Source organism: Peromyscus maniculatus, chromosome 16, assembly GCF_049852395.1.
Source record: "Peromyscus maniculatus bairdii isolate BWxNUB_F1_BW_parent chromosome 16, HU_Pman_BW_mat_3.1, whole genome shotgun sequence".
Taxonomy (NCBI): domain Eukaryota; kingdom Metazoa; phylum Chordata; class Mammalia; order Rodentia; family Cricetidae; genus Peromyscus; species Peromyscus maniculatus.
The window spans coordinates 64,560,924-64,574,080 of record NC_134867.1 but is presented as its reverse complement, the minus strand read 5'-3'; the positions used below and the strand labels follow the sequence as shown (position 1 = coordinate 64,574,080).

Below are 13,157 nucleotides of genomic sequence, written 5' to 3'. Positions count from 1 at the left end.
AGAGACGGTGTAGCCTGCTCCAAGCCACACCTGCTCGACTGTGGAACAGAGATCTTCCAAACTCAGCTATGGTGTCTTTTCCCAGGACTCCACCCTATTCCCAGACCTGACCTACATCTTTCATTTCAGAACTCCAGGATGAGGTTCCTTTGGATCTCTTGCTGTACCCCAAACCACAGCCCAGGGTGTTGAGGTCCTGCTGTTCTTTCCTTGGGGGGTCCTCTGAGGCTACAGAAGTCACTTCTGGTGCCAATGGCCTGGCTTCCAGAGCTGTCCTCCGGGGCCGCTCTCCCTGTACACCTTTGACGAGGGCGAGAACTCCAGAGGAAGAGTCATCTGGTCCTGGTGACCAAAGAACCAAGTGCCTCAAGCTCACACCTCCTCTGGGTCCCAAGCCTCAGCTTTCTCATGGCTCCCAGTGAGGCATGCCTTGCCTTTGTCCGAAGACCCTCTGCATGCACATGGCTGACATACAGTGAGCAGCCGGTGTTGGGCGCCTATGGGTCTCCTCTATTACCCACCCCTGACCCGATCTTCTTCTGCTGCAACTAGAATCTGGCGCCAAGTTTGGGATTTGTAGTCTCAGCAAAAAGAGCTGATGCTTTGATTGTTGCTCCAAAGCCACCCATTGGCAGAAGGTTTCTGCAGCCAGGTCTGTAAGGCCGTGGCGACCTTTAGAGAACAAACTTGGTCATTATTCTTCATGCTCGCCTTATCCTCTCCTGAAATATTTTAAAACAGATTGCTGTGGGTTTGGCTCTGCTTTTATCTAGACTGAACACATTTGACAAAGAGCAGGGAGCCCAGTTCCGGGCGGGGAGGATGGGAATGTGTTTGTGCTGATGTGGGAGCCAGAGCTGCTACGTTACAGGCTCTGGACCAAACACTACTCAAGCCTCCCTGTTCCAGGAGGATGCCTGCAAATCGTCTCCTGTCACAGGCACTGACAGGACCCTGGAGTCAGACAGAGACAGGAGGAATGGAGGGCTGTGGGGCCATGTATCTCTCTTGCCTGTTCTCTCTCTCTCTCTGTCTGTCTCTGTCTGTCTGTCTGTCTGTCTCTCCTCTCTCAGCTCCATCATCCTGCAGTAGTTTCTCAGTGCCAGGCAGACACAGAGGACTGTGGCATTCAGACTTCACCTCTGCTGACCACACTTGGTTACACACGTTCTAATTACTGTGGGCACTTTTCACACGGAGACATCTTGAAGCATGCTTCTCTGAATCCATATTTCTACACTCCATTAAAGGCACAAGGCATAGAATCAAGATCCCATGTGATTCCAGAAAAGGATTCCTTCTGTTACCCATGTTTAGCCAGGTCTTCTTCACACTTGAACACCCTCCCTTAATATACCCAAGTCACTGTGGACTTCCAAATGCAGCAAACTATTCCCAAGAGGATCTGTTGAAATAATTTTTACTGGTTTTATTTTTATTTTTGAAAATAGCTAATCCCTAGAGCCTCTGCCATGTTTATATTTGCTGTCCTTTTTGTGGTGGTATTTTATTTGTACTGAAATGTGATATTTTATTCGTATGTAAATAAATAAAGTTTGCCTGGAGATCAGAGGTCATAGCAAGTCAGGCGGTGGTAGCCCACACCCTTAATCCAATCACATGGCAGGCAGAGTCTCTGTGTGTTCAAGGACACAGCCAAGCTGGTGACACATGCCTTTAATCCCAGGACCAACCATAGAGACCTGGAGGTCTGTATAGACAGGCAGTGATGAGGAGGTGAGGTGGCTGGGCTTAGAGCCAATGAGAAGGCAGAACAGGAATGCAATAAAGGCGCAGGTTAGACAGGAAGAGGCTCTCTTGGGAAGCTACATCGACATGGTGAGCTAAGGTTAGTTGGCGGCTATTGCTCTGATCTCTACGGCTTATACCTCTGTATTTGGCTCTGTGTTTATTATTTAATAAGACTGTTTAGAAATTCGTCTACACCTTTTAGAACTGCAGAATCCATCTGGGATGCTGCTGGTAACATTCAGAATTCACCCTGCTGCTGGGATGCCTTCCTCACCTCCCCTGACCGGCAAATCATCTGTATCTCAGCTGTAACCATCTAGACAACCTTTCAGGACTGACAGGAATAGGAGCTCCACTTTCTATCTCTTAATCTCTTATGTGCTATTTGCACATTTCTTTACAGTGTTTTCTGTCCATCTACATCTCCCCCGTTTGTTGTTAACAACCTTTGCCTGACAATTGTGTGTAGTGCAGAATTGCTGGGCAGTGTGTGTGTGTGTGTGTGTGTGTGTGTGTGTGTGTGTGTGTGTATCCTATCATTAGATAGCCCCAGGTCTACTTAAGTTCTTGAGGGACGCCCAGGGCTTGATTGTTTGTGTGGCTTGAGGAAGCCATCAGAGGTCTTCGTATGATACCTGAAGACACAGCAGAGGTTGGTACCACCGCTTGCGGAAACTGGGATGAGGCCTTGAAGGATGAACAATGTCTGCATCTGTCCAGATAACCTTTGGACAGGAAACTGAGCAGAGACGTAGAACCCCCTGGGTGAACATGAGCAGGGCTCAGCGGCCGCTGTAGACCATGTTCATCACATCAGTGTGATGATGAGCATTTACCTGCCAAGCTGTTTGTGTTCATCACACGTCTAACTCTTGCTGACCTCATCCCATCTGAGAACTCCTGGGAGTCTCCAGGAGAGGCTGCAGCCACTCATTAGGGGTAAACGCAAAGCCACTACTTTGGAAAGGCCAAAAGGCAGGTTAATAATATAATTGATGCTCCTTGTCACTCATCTGCTTCTTCAGGAAAAGCCAGAGCAGAAAAAAAGGGGGTTGGAAACTAATCACTGCAGCTGCTGAGGTCAGGGGCAGCAAGATGTAGCCAGAACTCTGCAGAAATGGACACTGGACAAGCTCCCATCAGGAGAGGTACTTAAGTCCAAGGATTGTGAACACACCCAGCAGACCACGCAGCCACAGATCTGCGCTCCAGGCTGACATCTTTCTCCAGAGGGTTCTGCTAAGTCCACACGGAATTCTACAGAGTGAGTCCCAAGTCTCCTCCCCAGCATCAGGGGTAAGGGGGCTAGCCTGAGCCTCTGACTCACCTTCTCACTTTTTTTCACCCTCCACTTTGAGCTGCCAGGGTTTGAAAACTGTTCTCGGTCCCAGATGTTAGGTCTGGGCTGTGGCACAGGTAAGGGTCCCGGAAGGCAGCCAGGACCGTAATCTACCCTAGCACTGGCATGGGATGGGCCCCCACTCCTCAACTCAGGCCAGATCACCCCTGCAGCCATGTGGAACTGTCCCCACCAAGGCCGGTGTGCCCTCCGCCCCACAGTCCAGAGGACCTCAGTGTGCCCAGCACTACTGAGGGGTACTCAGCACTTATATCCCACAGTTGAGTACGGTTGTAGGTGGCAGACGGAGGCTTCCACGCGGGACTAGAAGGGAGTGGTACAGAATGAGTCAGGCAGCTGACCGTGGGGTGCATACGGCCAGGCCTGGGACAGCTCAGAATGTGAGGGGGCAACACAGAGAGTGGGCTGCTCTGGGACGTCCCTCTAAACTACAGCGCCCCTCCCCTCCCCTTCACAGTCACACTCAATCTACACGACACAGGGCAGTGTTTCCTACGCGCTTGCACCGTGCTGCCTCTGCGAAGCCCCTGCTAGGGTACACACTGTTCTTCTCGGTTCACAGGTAAGCAAGCAAGCGCTGAGAGGTTAAGTCACGGGCTGGAGGTCACACAGCAAGAAAGCAGAGAGCAGGCGGGGTCAGAGCAGAGAGCAGGCAGGGGTCAGAGCAGAGAGCAGGCAGGGGTCAGAGCAGAGAGCAGGCAGGGGTCAGAGCAGAGAGCAGGCAGGGGTCAGAGCAGAGAGCAGGCAGGGGTCTAGCAGACTTGCTGCTCCCCGCCACCCCCGCCACCCCCGCACCCTGGCAGCAAGGCCTCGGTGTGCCTCTGAGCCTTGTCTTCTGTATCCATCCCAGAACTCCCTTATCGGGAGGACCACCTGTTAGATCCAGGAAGACCCCCAAGCCCAGCATGTGAAGAGTGGCTGTGCACACACACTGTCCTGCATGACACCGTGTACTGTTCTCACCACCTGCCCAGGTATGACCAGGAAGGCTCAGGAAAGCTAGAAGGCTAGCCTGGACCACCAGCAGCTGCGGAGCATCTTGGGGGCTCAGAAAATGAACCCCAAAGTGAAGCCCCAGATGACCAGGTTCCTCTGGCCTCTCATACAGTTGTGTCACGCCAGCCTTCTCTCTGGAACAAGTAAGACGCTAGACTTCCTGCTTTCCATAGAGTGCAGAGAAGCCAGGACCCCTTTCCCCCCAAGGCAACCTCAAAAACCAAATGGCTACTGCCACCTACCTTTCCCAGCAGGAGGCTGGCACATTGATTCTGACCACGCGTATGATGGTGGGTCCCAGGACACTTGTTCAAGAGGTGGGGGTCCTGGGGGGGGTGCAGACTGGGGGGGGCCTGTGGCAAGCCTTGCTGATCCCCTGGTCTCCTCTCACCTTCTTCCACTGTCTCTCGCCCCCCCCACTGTCTCTCGGCCCCCCCCACTGTCTCTCGGCCCCCCCCACTGTCTCTCGGCCCCCCCCACTGTCTCCCTCGCCCCCCCCCCCCCCCCCCCGTCTCTCAGCCCCATTTTTGTGGCCTGGACTGCTTCATCAAACCCAAGAAACGTTACCAGTGTCTTTGGGTCTTCACCTGAAGACTCTTGTGCTGTGTACACATGTGACTGAGTCCATCCGTTATACCTCCTGCTCACCTCTCTGTTAAAGGGTGCCAGTGTGGCCCTCAGGGTGGGGAAAAGGGACTGCATACTGTCCACTGCCCTTGGAGAGTCCCAAGGCCGAGGTGGGCTCATGTATCTCAGAGTCTCTAAATACTGACTGTTCCCCTTCAAAACAGCATCCCCCTCCAATAAAGAAAAGATTTTAAAATCACTAAAATGCTATGTGTCTACTATTTGCAGAGCCAGACTGCTGAGGAGCATGGGGTGGAAGGAAGGGACGCCCCTCTCCTGCCCACCTGGGAGATGAGCACATCTGATCCATCTCCTCCCCTCGCTTCTAATGCAGATAGGCCACCTTGGGCTGCTGCGCACTGTTTAATTAGCTCCCTTCCCCCTTTAAACTGAAGCATCCACCATATCGCACAGGTACATCCTCACTGCTCTGGCTGAGTGCTGCCCACAGCTGCGGGCCAGCTAGCTAGCGTGTGATAGAAAGCTTCCTCGGGACATCTGTCAACACGACCGAGGGGCGTAATCACTGAAGTAGAGTTGACTGGATAAAGATCATGGGCTTTCACTATTTAGCTGGAATTAGGATGGGATAAATTCAGACCAGCATCCCAGGGTGCCATCAATTCCACTGAGACCTTGCCAAGCAAATCTATACCCCGTCCAAGTGCAAGGTGTAAAAGGACCAGGGCTTTTTGTTTATTCCCAACACCACACAAAAAAGAAACAGGTACGAAGACATTCTCAGGAAGCAAGAAATCTGCGCTCGCAACTCCCTGTGAGAGACAGGAAGTCTGGTAAAGAATTGAAGTCCTTATTGGATGCCACTGAAGCCGATAAATACGATCTCAAAATAAACACAAATCCGTTAAGACTAGAATTTCATGTAATTATCTTTCTTCTGTTTTTCTAAACTGTCCTATCTTTTATGCTCATTTTCTGCCCAGAATGAAAAGTATATAAGACTCAAGGAAAATAAATAAATTGCAATTTTTCTCCCTACAGTTCAGTGAGTGCAGTCGTGGTGGGAGTTCAGGGGGCTGGTGGTGGGGACGGGAGAAAAGGGACAACCTCGGTGTGAATGAGACAGAACAGAGTCCCTGTGTGAACGGACAACAGTTTATGTGAGAGCCTGGCAGACCCCCAAGGACTCGGAGAGCATTCCCAAAGTCTGTCCACCCCCACTGGGGACCGTGTGGGCATCCATCCCCGCCGGGGACCGCGTGGGCATCCACCCCCGCCGGGGACCGCGTGGGCATCCACCCCCGCCGGGGACCGCGTGGGCATCCATCCCCACTGGGGACCATGTGGGCATCCACCCCCACCGGGGACCGTGTGGGCATGGCACGAGGGTGCCCTGCGTGGCAGTCAGTGAGGCAAGGTTCTGAGCAGGACACGGACCTGACACTGCTCTACAACAGCAAAGCCCCCTGGCTGTCAGCAGCATGATGATTTCTGCACAAGAGACGGCTGCATCCAAAGCACTGTGGGAGTCAGAGAGCACCTGTCCCCCGCTTTGAGGCTTCTAACAAAGAGTCCTTGTATATCCCCGGTGTCCGGTGTCCTAAAAAGCAGGTGTCCATGAAAAAGCCAGATAGAACAGGCTCCCCAAACCTCCTGGTTGGACGAGCACAGGAATGAGTGGAATGCCATGGCTGCTCCTGGGCAGGTCCTGGGCACCACCACACCACACCGCAGGGAGACCAGAGAGGAACACCTCAGGTGTGAATGCCGAGCCAACCAGTAAGTGCACCTGAAAGTCCGTGGTGGAGAAACACCAAGTAAACAGGAGCCTACTGAGTACAGTCAGCACCTTCTAGTGGCCGGAGCCCTAGCTGGGAGCGTTGCACGCAGCCCGGCGGGACTCAGACACACATTTGCTATCAATATCTCTTCCGCTTTACCCCATGAAGAGGAAAATGGAGAATGTCAGAATAAGGACTCGGCTGGGTTCCACACTGGCAGCCACTGACCTCCGCGTCTCAGATCTTCTCGGAGTGTCTGATAACACCCCTTTCCCATTCCCTCAGCATCAGCAACTGCTCCCCGAGGCTTCCATAATCCAGCAGCCCAGGTCCAAGGCAAGCAGGCAGTGCATCTGCCTTAGCCAAGCTTGACTTGCCGGACCCCCTGGCTGACCTTGGTGCCTGCTAATGAAACCCGATTCCCAGCCTTCTTTATGTTACTCCAACAGAGGTCTGTTCTCCGGCCTTTCCTCTACTCAGAAGTGCCAGGTGACCACGTTCTATCAACAAGAAGTGCAGATACCCTTTGAGGGGACTTTCAAAAAGCTTTCCTGACCACAGGGACACAAGCACTTGCAATCTCCACCTCTTCTTCCCTTCAATACGGATGCTATGGCCTCGATCACAAGGCAGCCAAGCATGAGAATAAAAAGGCAAGTCACAGAGCACAGAACACGAAGAGAGTGGGGGGCGGGGCCAGGCTTTCCATAACCACAGTCCAGCTGCCAGGCAATGCCTGAAAAACCTACATCAGCACCTGGCCTGCTGTGAGAGAGGCGAGCAACAAGAACTAGGCCTGGACTCAGGGGTGACTGCTGGAGCACAGCACTCAGTCACGTGCAGGGACCCGTTCACCTGGTCACTAAGCAGCATCTGTCACATCTGTCACAGGCTGTCACCATCCCCAAACTGCCTCAGGGTCCCACTCGGCGTGGCTGTACTTACACTGGACAGTGTAGGCCACTCAGGGAGGGGCACCAAGGTGTGCCCCAGGCTCACCAGAAAGAACCGGCTGGGACCAAACATCTACAAGATGGTTGGAAGCAGGGCAGGGATCTAGACAGGGTTCTGGGGTTCAGACGTGAGTGACAATGCCATGTGAAGGCATTCTCCTGCATTTTCGGGGAAACTCAGTGCTACAGAGGGGTTCAGCCGCAGCGTGTTCTGAGGGGTAGGAGTGTTCAGGTGTGCTCTGACACAGTTCCTCTGGAGACCGAGGCCTATCTGGGCTCCAGAGTGGATTCCCGGGGAACCTGGGAAATTTAATAAGATCTGTGTCAAGAGGAGCAAAAGGGCTGGAGGGGTAGTTCTGTGGTAAAGTGTTCGCTTAGCGCGAGCAATGCCCTGGTGAGATCCTCAGCATCTCGGAGAGCAAGTGCCCAGCCCTGTGGCCAGCCCTGTGCCCAGGGAGGCTCATCTCAGGACTGCTCATCCAAGAGGGGCTGTAGGCTGGCCTGGGGCAGCTGCCCTTGCCCTGGAGAAAGTGTAGTCAGAGGGCAGCTCTGGGACCAGTGGTCACCCAGGTCCTGGACATCACCGTGCTCCCTGCCGGAGACTCAGTGTCCCATCCTCCGTGCCCCACCCCCTCAGGGTAGGAGGTCTTGCCTGCAGCAGGCCTGACTGAGCATGGGCCACTCACTGTCTCTGACTCCATGACCACATTCCCTATCGGAACCAAGGAACAAAGCCAAGCCAAGCCGGCAGTTCAGAGGGCTGTGGGGGCCACAGGCCACATCCATGCGAGCCTGACTTTACCCAGTAAGACGCTCATAACCCACTCGGTCCCATGAGAAGTCACAGCGATTCCTGGCTGAGGTCTCAGGTCCCATCTGAGATCTGCGTAACTCGTCCAAGAACAACAGCACAGGGGACAGTCTGGCCCACGGGTTCCCTCCAAATCACGTGCCCAGCACACACGACCCTGAAAGCACATCCATGCTAAGGAGTCCGTGGTGGCTCCACGCATGCCCATCCTGGGGCCTGCCATCTCCTCACCCCACTGGCATCTTGGGGACCACAGATGCTCACCTGGGACTTTCACCTTCCAGTTGGTCAGCTTGGTGAGCTCCTGCCGGGGAAACGGCCCTGGCCAGCTGGCGAACAGTCCCAGCTTTTGGGCCCAAGGGTAAAGTGCCCCTGGGAGAGCCTAGTGAACGTGCGGTGGTAGAACAGCCCGTTTCACAGTGCCTCACAAGCTTAGCCGTAGAGGCCATCACAGGCCCCACACGGGACAAGTGACCTCGCCAGTGTCTCCTGTGGTCCACTCTAGGCCTCTCCACTGCGAGGCAGCCATTCTCACTGGGGATGTTCCCCAGAGACTTGCCTGGGGGAGTGACGGTCGTGGGTGGGGAGGCAGGTGGTGCCAAGGGCATCTGGACCGGGGTGACTATAGCAGATCTATAGTAGGGGTGTCTTTGACAAGCTCGTGAAGTGGACTTTTTCTAAAGCAACCTCGCGGGGACTAGCTGGGTGTGACACGTGAGTCTGTGTCTCTGTTGGAGTGGTACAGCAGCAGTTTGTATTCCTTAGACCACATTCGCTGCAGACCGGTCACTTCACACGCTAGAAGGATGTTCCCAGGAAGCGGACAGTGCTTTTAATAGTAGCTTCACTTTTTTAATAACTGGAAGATTGTAAATTACTGCAGAAGTTCCCTGACCTGAAACTGATACATGGAAGAAATTAAATGAGGCCTGAGCTTCCTTGGGGCTGAGCCAGGCAGAGAGAAAAATCTAATTATTTCTTCTAGAATGAAATATTTCCTGACTCGCCTCTGAGTGACGTGTTCCTGTCTGTGAGGCTGGAGCTAATGGCGCGCACTCCTGCTGCTCATCTGTGGGATAAACCGCACGGCTAGCCAGCACGCTGCGCTCATACGGCCACAGGACCAGAACCCCGTCCCTGGGTCTCAGTCCATCACCACCGTTTCCAGGCCAAGCAGTAAACCCTGTGTGGTTGGGGGAGGGGACGGTGCTTGGTCGGTGCTAAAGTAAGTCTGGGCTCTGTGCATGTTGGGCTTCTCAATTTAAGAGGCCATGAGCAGAAGTGATCCTTCAACCAATCTATGTGTAGTTTATGGAGACATGAGACCAGAAGAAAATACAGCGGTTTTGTGCAAAAGCAGAGAATTTAAAAAACAAATGATGATACTTTGAGACTCATATGCCTTTCAGCAGTCCTGATAAGACCACGTGTCTGTGCAGGTTAGACCATGAGTCTGTGCAGGTTAGACCACATGTGAGAACAGGTTAGACCACGTGTGAGTGTATCCCCTGCTTTGGGGACCTTCTGCTTCCTGTGACCTCAGCAAGGCAAATCACACAGTTCAGTCAGAGTTGGGGCACAGAGAGGGAGTCTTCCATGTTCCCATGGGGGCACAGAATGGTGACCCCCACATTCCTAAGGGGGGTCTAGAGGGCAGACTGCATTCCTGCAGAAGGGGGTGCCATGGGGACCCTTACCTAGCCGGTTGCAGGGGTTCCGCTTGAAGAGGGCCCTCAGCAGGCTCTGTGCCTCCATGCTGAGGAACTGTGGCATGCCCAGCTTGGCTCTGGAAGACAGAATGGAATGCAGGTGAGAAGGCAGGGCAAAGATGAGTGCGGTCTCCAGTTCCGTGTGGCCACTCTGCTTGCAAGGGAAGAGACCCCCAGCCACCCGGAGCAGGAGTGCCAGCACTCTGGCCAGGGGATCCCGTCTTGCCTTAAAACTACGTGAAGACACCAAAGAGCTTCAGCGCGTGTGGCTTGTAGCTGGCTGCTGACCATATTCAAAATTAAAAGTGTGAAATTCTCACAACTGCTACTTAACAGTCCATTTAAGACACAGCAGATGACCAAACCAGCAACAGTGATTCCCTGAGCACCAACAACATGTTCAATGGAAATTGTTTTTCAAAACCAAGTTTTCCTAATACAAAGTTCCTCTGAGCAAGAGCGGTCATTAGTGGTTTAAGTTTGGTGAGTTCCTTCCCGGCACCCTGGGAACAGTGGGTCTCTTATCTTTCCTGGCAAGGGCTGCTGTAGAACTATGGAGAATGTCCGAGAAAGAAACATCCCAAAGGAGAGGCTGGATGGACCCTGGAGTCCTTGGACCTTACTCAGGACCAGGCACTGAGCGTGGGCTGACCTGCACCCTGAACAGGCATGGGCCCACGTGGGGTTGCTGAGGTAGCTCCAGCTTTCATCAAAAGTAAATCAAGTTCCCATTGAAACCCAGGGAACAGGGTGTCCCCACAAGAACACAGGTACAGCTATGGCAGCCACCCCGTGGTCACCATGGATCAAGTGCTGCCCTGGAGGAGCCACAGGGGGATTCTGAACATGCAAGGCTTTGGGATGTGTCCTCGCATGGAGTTTCCTCCATCCCCTTTTATCCCCTGTATACGGGAGGAAGCTACAAAGGTGTGGCTTGCAATGCTTGGCGCCTCCTAAGTTTAGTAATGTCCTTTTACGCCAGTATTCTGGTGGTGGTCACAAGGACAGTGCTATGACTTTTCCACGGAACCCTGGCTGATTCGGGGTTCCCGTCTCCCCACCTCTTGCTCTTCTCTGATGCTCATGCCCAGCTCATCTAGGACTTTACGGCAGATGGCCAAGGGTTAGCCAGTGGTCTGACCACCTCTTCTGTGGTCCTGAGAGCACTCCTGCATCCAAACGATGCCAACTCCAGTCAGGGGGCGGGGGTAATAGGTAACCATGTGCAGGGTTAGCAGAGAGAGTGGAAGCCTTGCTCCTGTGCCCTCTCTGAGACGCCTCAAGTTCTCAAGCCACCTGGAAGTTCACTGTCACAGTATCTGGAAGCCAGCACTGGACAATCTACGTAAGTCTCTCTCTGTCTAAGTCTGAAAGCTCATCAGAATCCCCCGGTGGATATTCCAGGACAGCCAAGGTTCCCACACACAGCCGGCTACACTCCATCCATGGTGATTAGGAGAGAACAGGTGGTTCCTCCCCAACACCATGGCTCCCACTGGAACCCAGCAGCCCACTTCCTCCTCAGCTACAGACACAAAAGCCCAAGGCTCTGCCCCGGGTGGAGTTCTCAGCCTTGGAGTGGGTCCCCACACTCACTTGAGGATGAGGGCCATGGTTTCCTTCCTGTCCTTCCCCTGGAATGGCAGGGACCCTGTGAGCATCTCGAACTGCAGAGAGAGCAAAACAGAGCAGATGAGTTTGTTCTTTCACCTCCAACCCCATCAGCCAGTGCTACAGCAGCCACATGGGGAGGCACTGGGGACCTTGGCCTCCAGGTTCCCCTTCTAGTGGGAGATGCGTGAAAGATGAACATGGTGAATGATTGACATATGGTGTAGGTACTCCCTTTCCCTGGTGGGTGCTGTGGATGAGTTAAACAAAGTACCTACCGTTGGGTACTGAGGATGTCACCAGTGGATCCTACTAACAGAATACATTAGACCAGTGGTTCTCAACCTGGGGGTCAAGTGACCCTTCACAAGGATCGCATATCAGATATCCCACATATCAGATATTTACATTACACTTCATAACAGTAGCAAAATTACAGTTATGCAGTAGCCACAAAATAATTTTATGGTTGGAGGGCACCATAGCATGAGGAACTAATGAAAGGTTCGCAGCGTTAGGAAGGTTGAGAAGGTTCACTCCGCTCGACTGAAATGTACCTAAGCGTTACCTGAACTTCAGGTGTGATAAGACATTAACTTTTCTCATTTCTGTAAAAAACAAAATCAACTCAAGGAAAGAGAGTTCACAGGCAGCCAGGGTTGGCAGGGAAGGTAGGAGGCAGGGGCATGAAACGCTGCTCACACTAGATCCACAGTCAGGAAGCAGAAAGAGACAGATGGTGGTGCTGAGCGGGCTTCTTATTCCCTCCCTCTCCAGTGTGTGGATGGTGCCGTCCGTATCTGTGGTGAGTCCTCCTCAGCTAAGCCTCCCTGAAAATGCTCCCACAAACACATCCGGAAGTGTGTCTCCTAGGTGGCTCTGAATCCAGCTGAGGCAATAATGAAGGGCAACCAGCACTGACAGGCTATCAGAGTGAAGTTATAAACTTAGAGAGATAAGGTTACAGTTTTTAATCTTTTTCATTAGTGTTTGACAGTTTCATACATTTACATAATGGGTTTTAGTCATTCCACTTCCCACGTAAATATGTCACGAGAGTGGGAGTGAGACTTGTTGGAGAGGAGGCTTTCGGTGGAAGAGGGATGCTTACAATTTATTGTCGGTCTTCTCTTTGTAAACCCACTTTTAAAGAACTGAACAAGCCCCTGCCAGTTCAGGTATCTGAAGTTCACCCTGTTACACTGAACTCCCTGCCGGTCTGGTGCGCACAGAATGTCAGGCTGCAGGCATTAAACAAACGTATACGCAATAAAAGGCGGGAGCAATGGGTCCAGATGAGAGTTTAAAAATAGACAAACGTAATTAAAACGAAAGGCTGGATGCTCTGACTCGGAGATGAGCGACTGATAAATAGGATGAGCATTCATAAGCTGATTATAGAACTTACCATCTCAAAATAGGCTGCCGGTGAGGGGAACTCTTGCTGTTTGGTTCTTCCTTTGAGTCTATTCATGGCGCTCATGAAACCCCATTTCCAAGAAAGAGCCTGTGACTATGCAGAACAAGAAGGATTCTTCCCGCCTGCGGCCATTTAATCCTTACTGCAGAAATGGAGCCCCCCTCCCTGTCTGGGTG

At 52.7% G+C, this 13,157-nt stretch overlaps 1 protein-coding gene across 9 annotated transcripts in view; it reads right to left on the bottom strand.

Annotated features, from left to right (window-relative positions):
• Rps6ka2 (ribosomal protein S6 kinase A2) overlaps positions 1-13,157 on the bottom strand; it is a 295,100-nt gene that overhangs the window by 35,290 nt on the left and 246,653 nt on the right. For all 9 annotated transcript variants that reach the window (XM_015994842.3, XM_076552902.1, XM_042262424.2 and 6 more), the window contains 2 exons: positions 11,547-11,617; positions 9,939-10,027 (listed from right to left, as the gene is read on the bottom strand). In XM_015994842.3, coding sequence (XP_015850328.1) covers positions 9,939-10,027; positions 11,547-11,617 — 160 coding nt within the window. The remainder of the gene's footprint in view (positions 1-9,938; positions 10,028-11,546; positions 11,618-13,157) is intronic.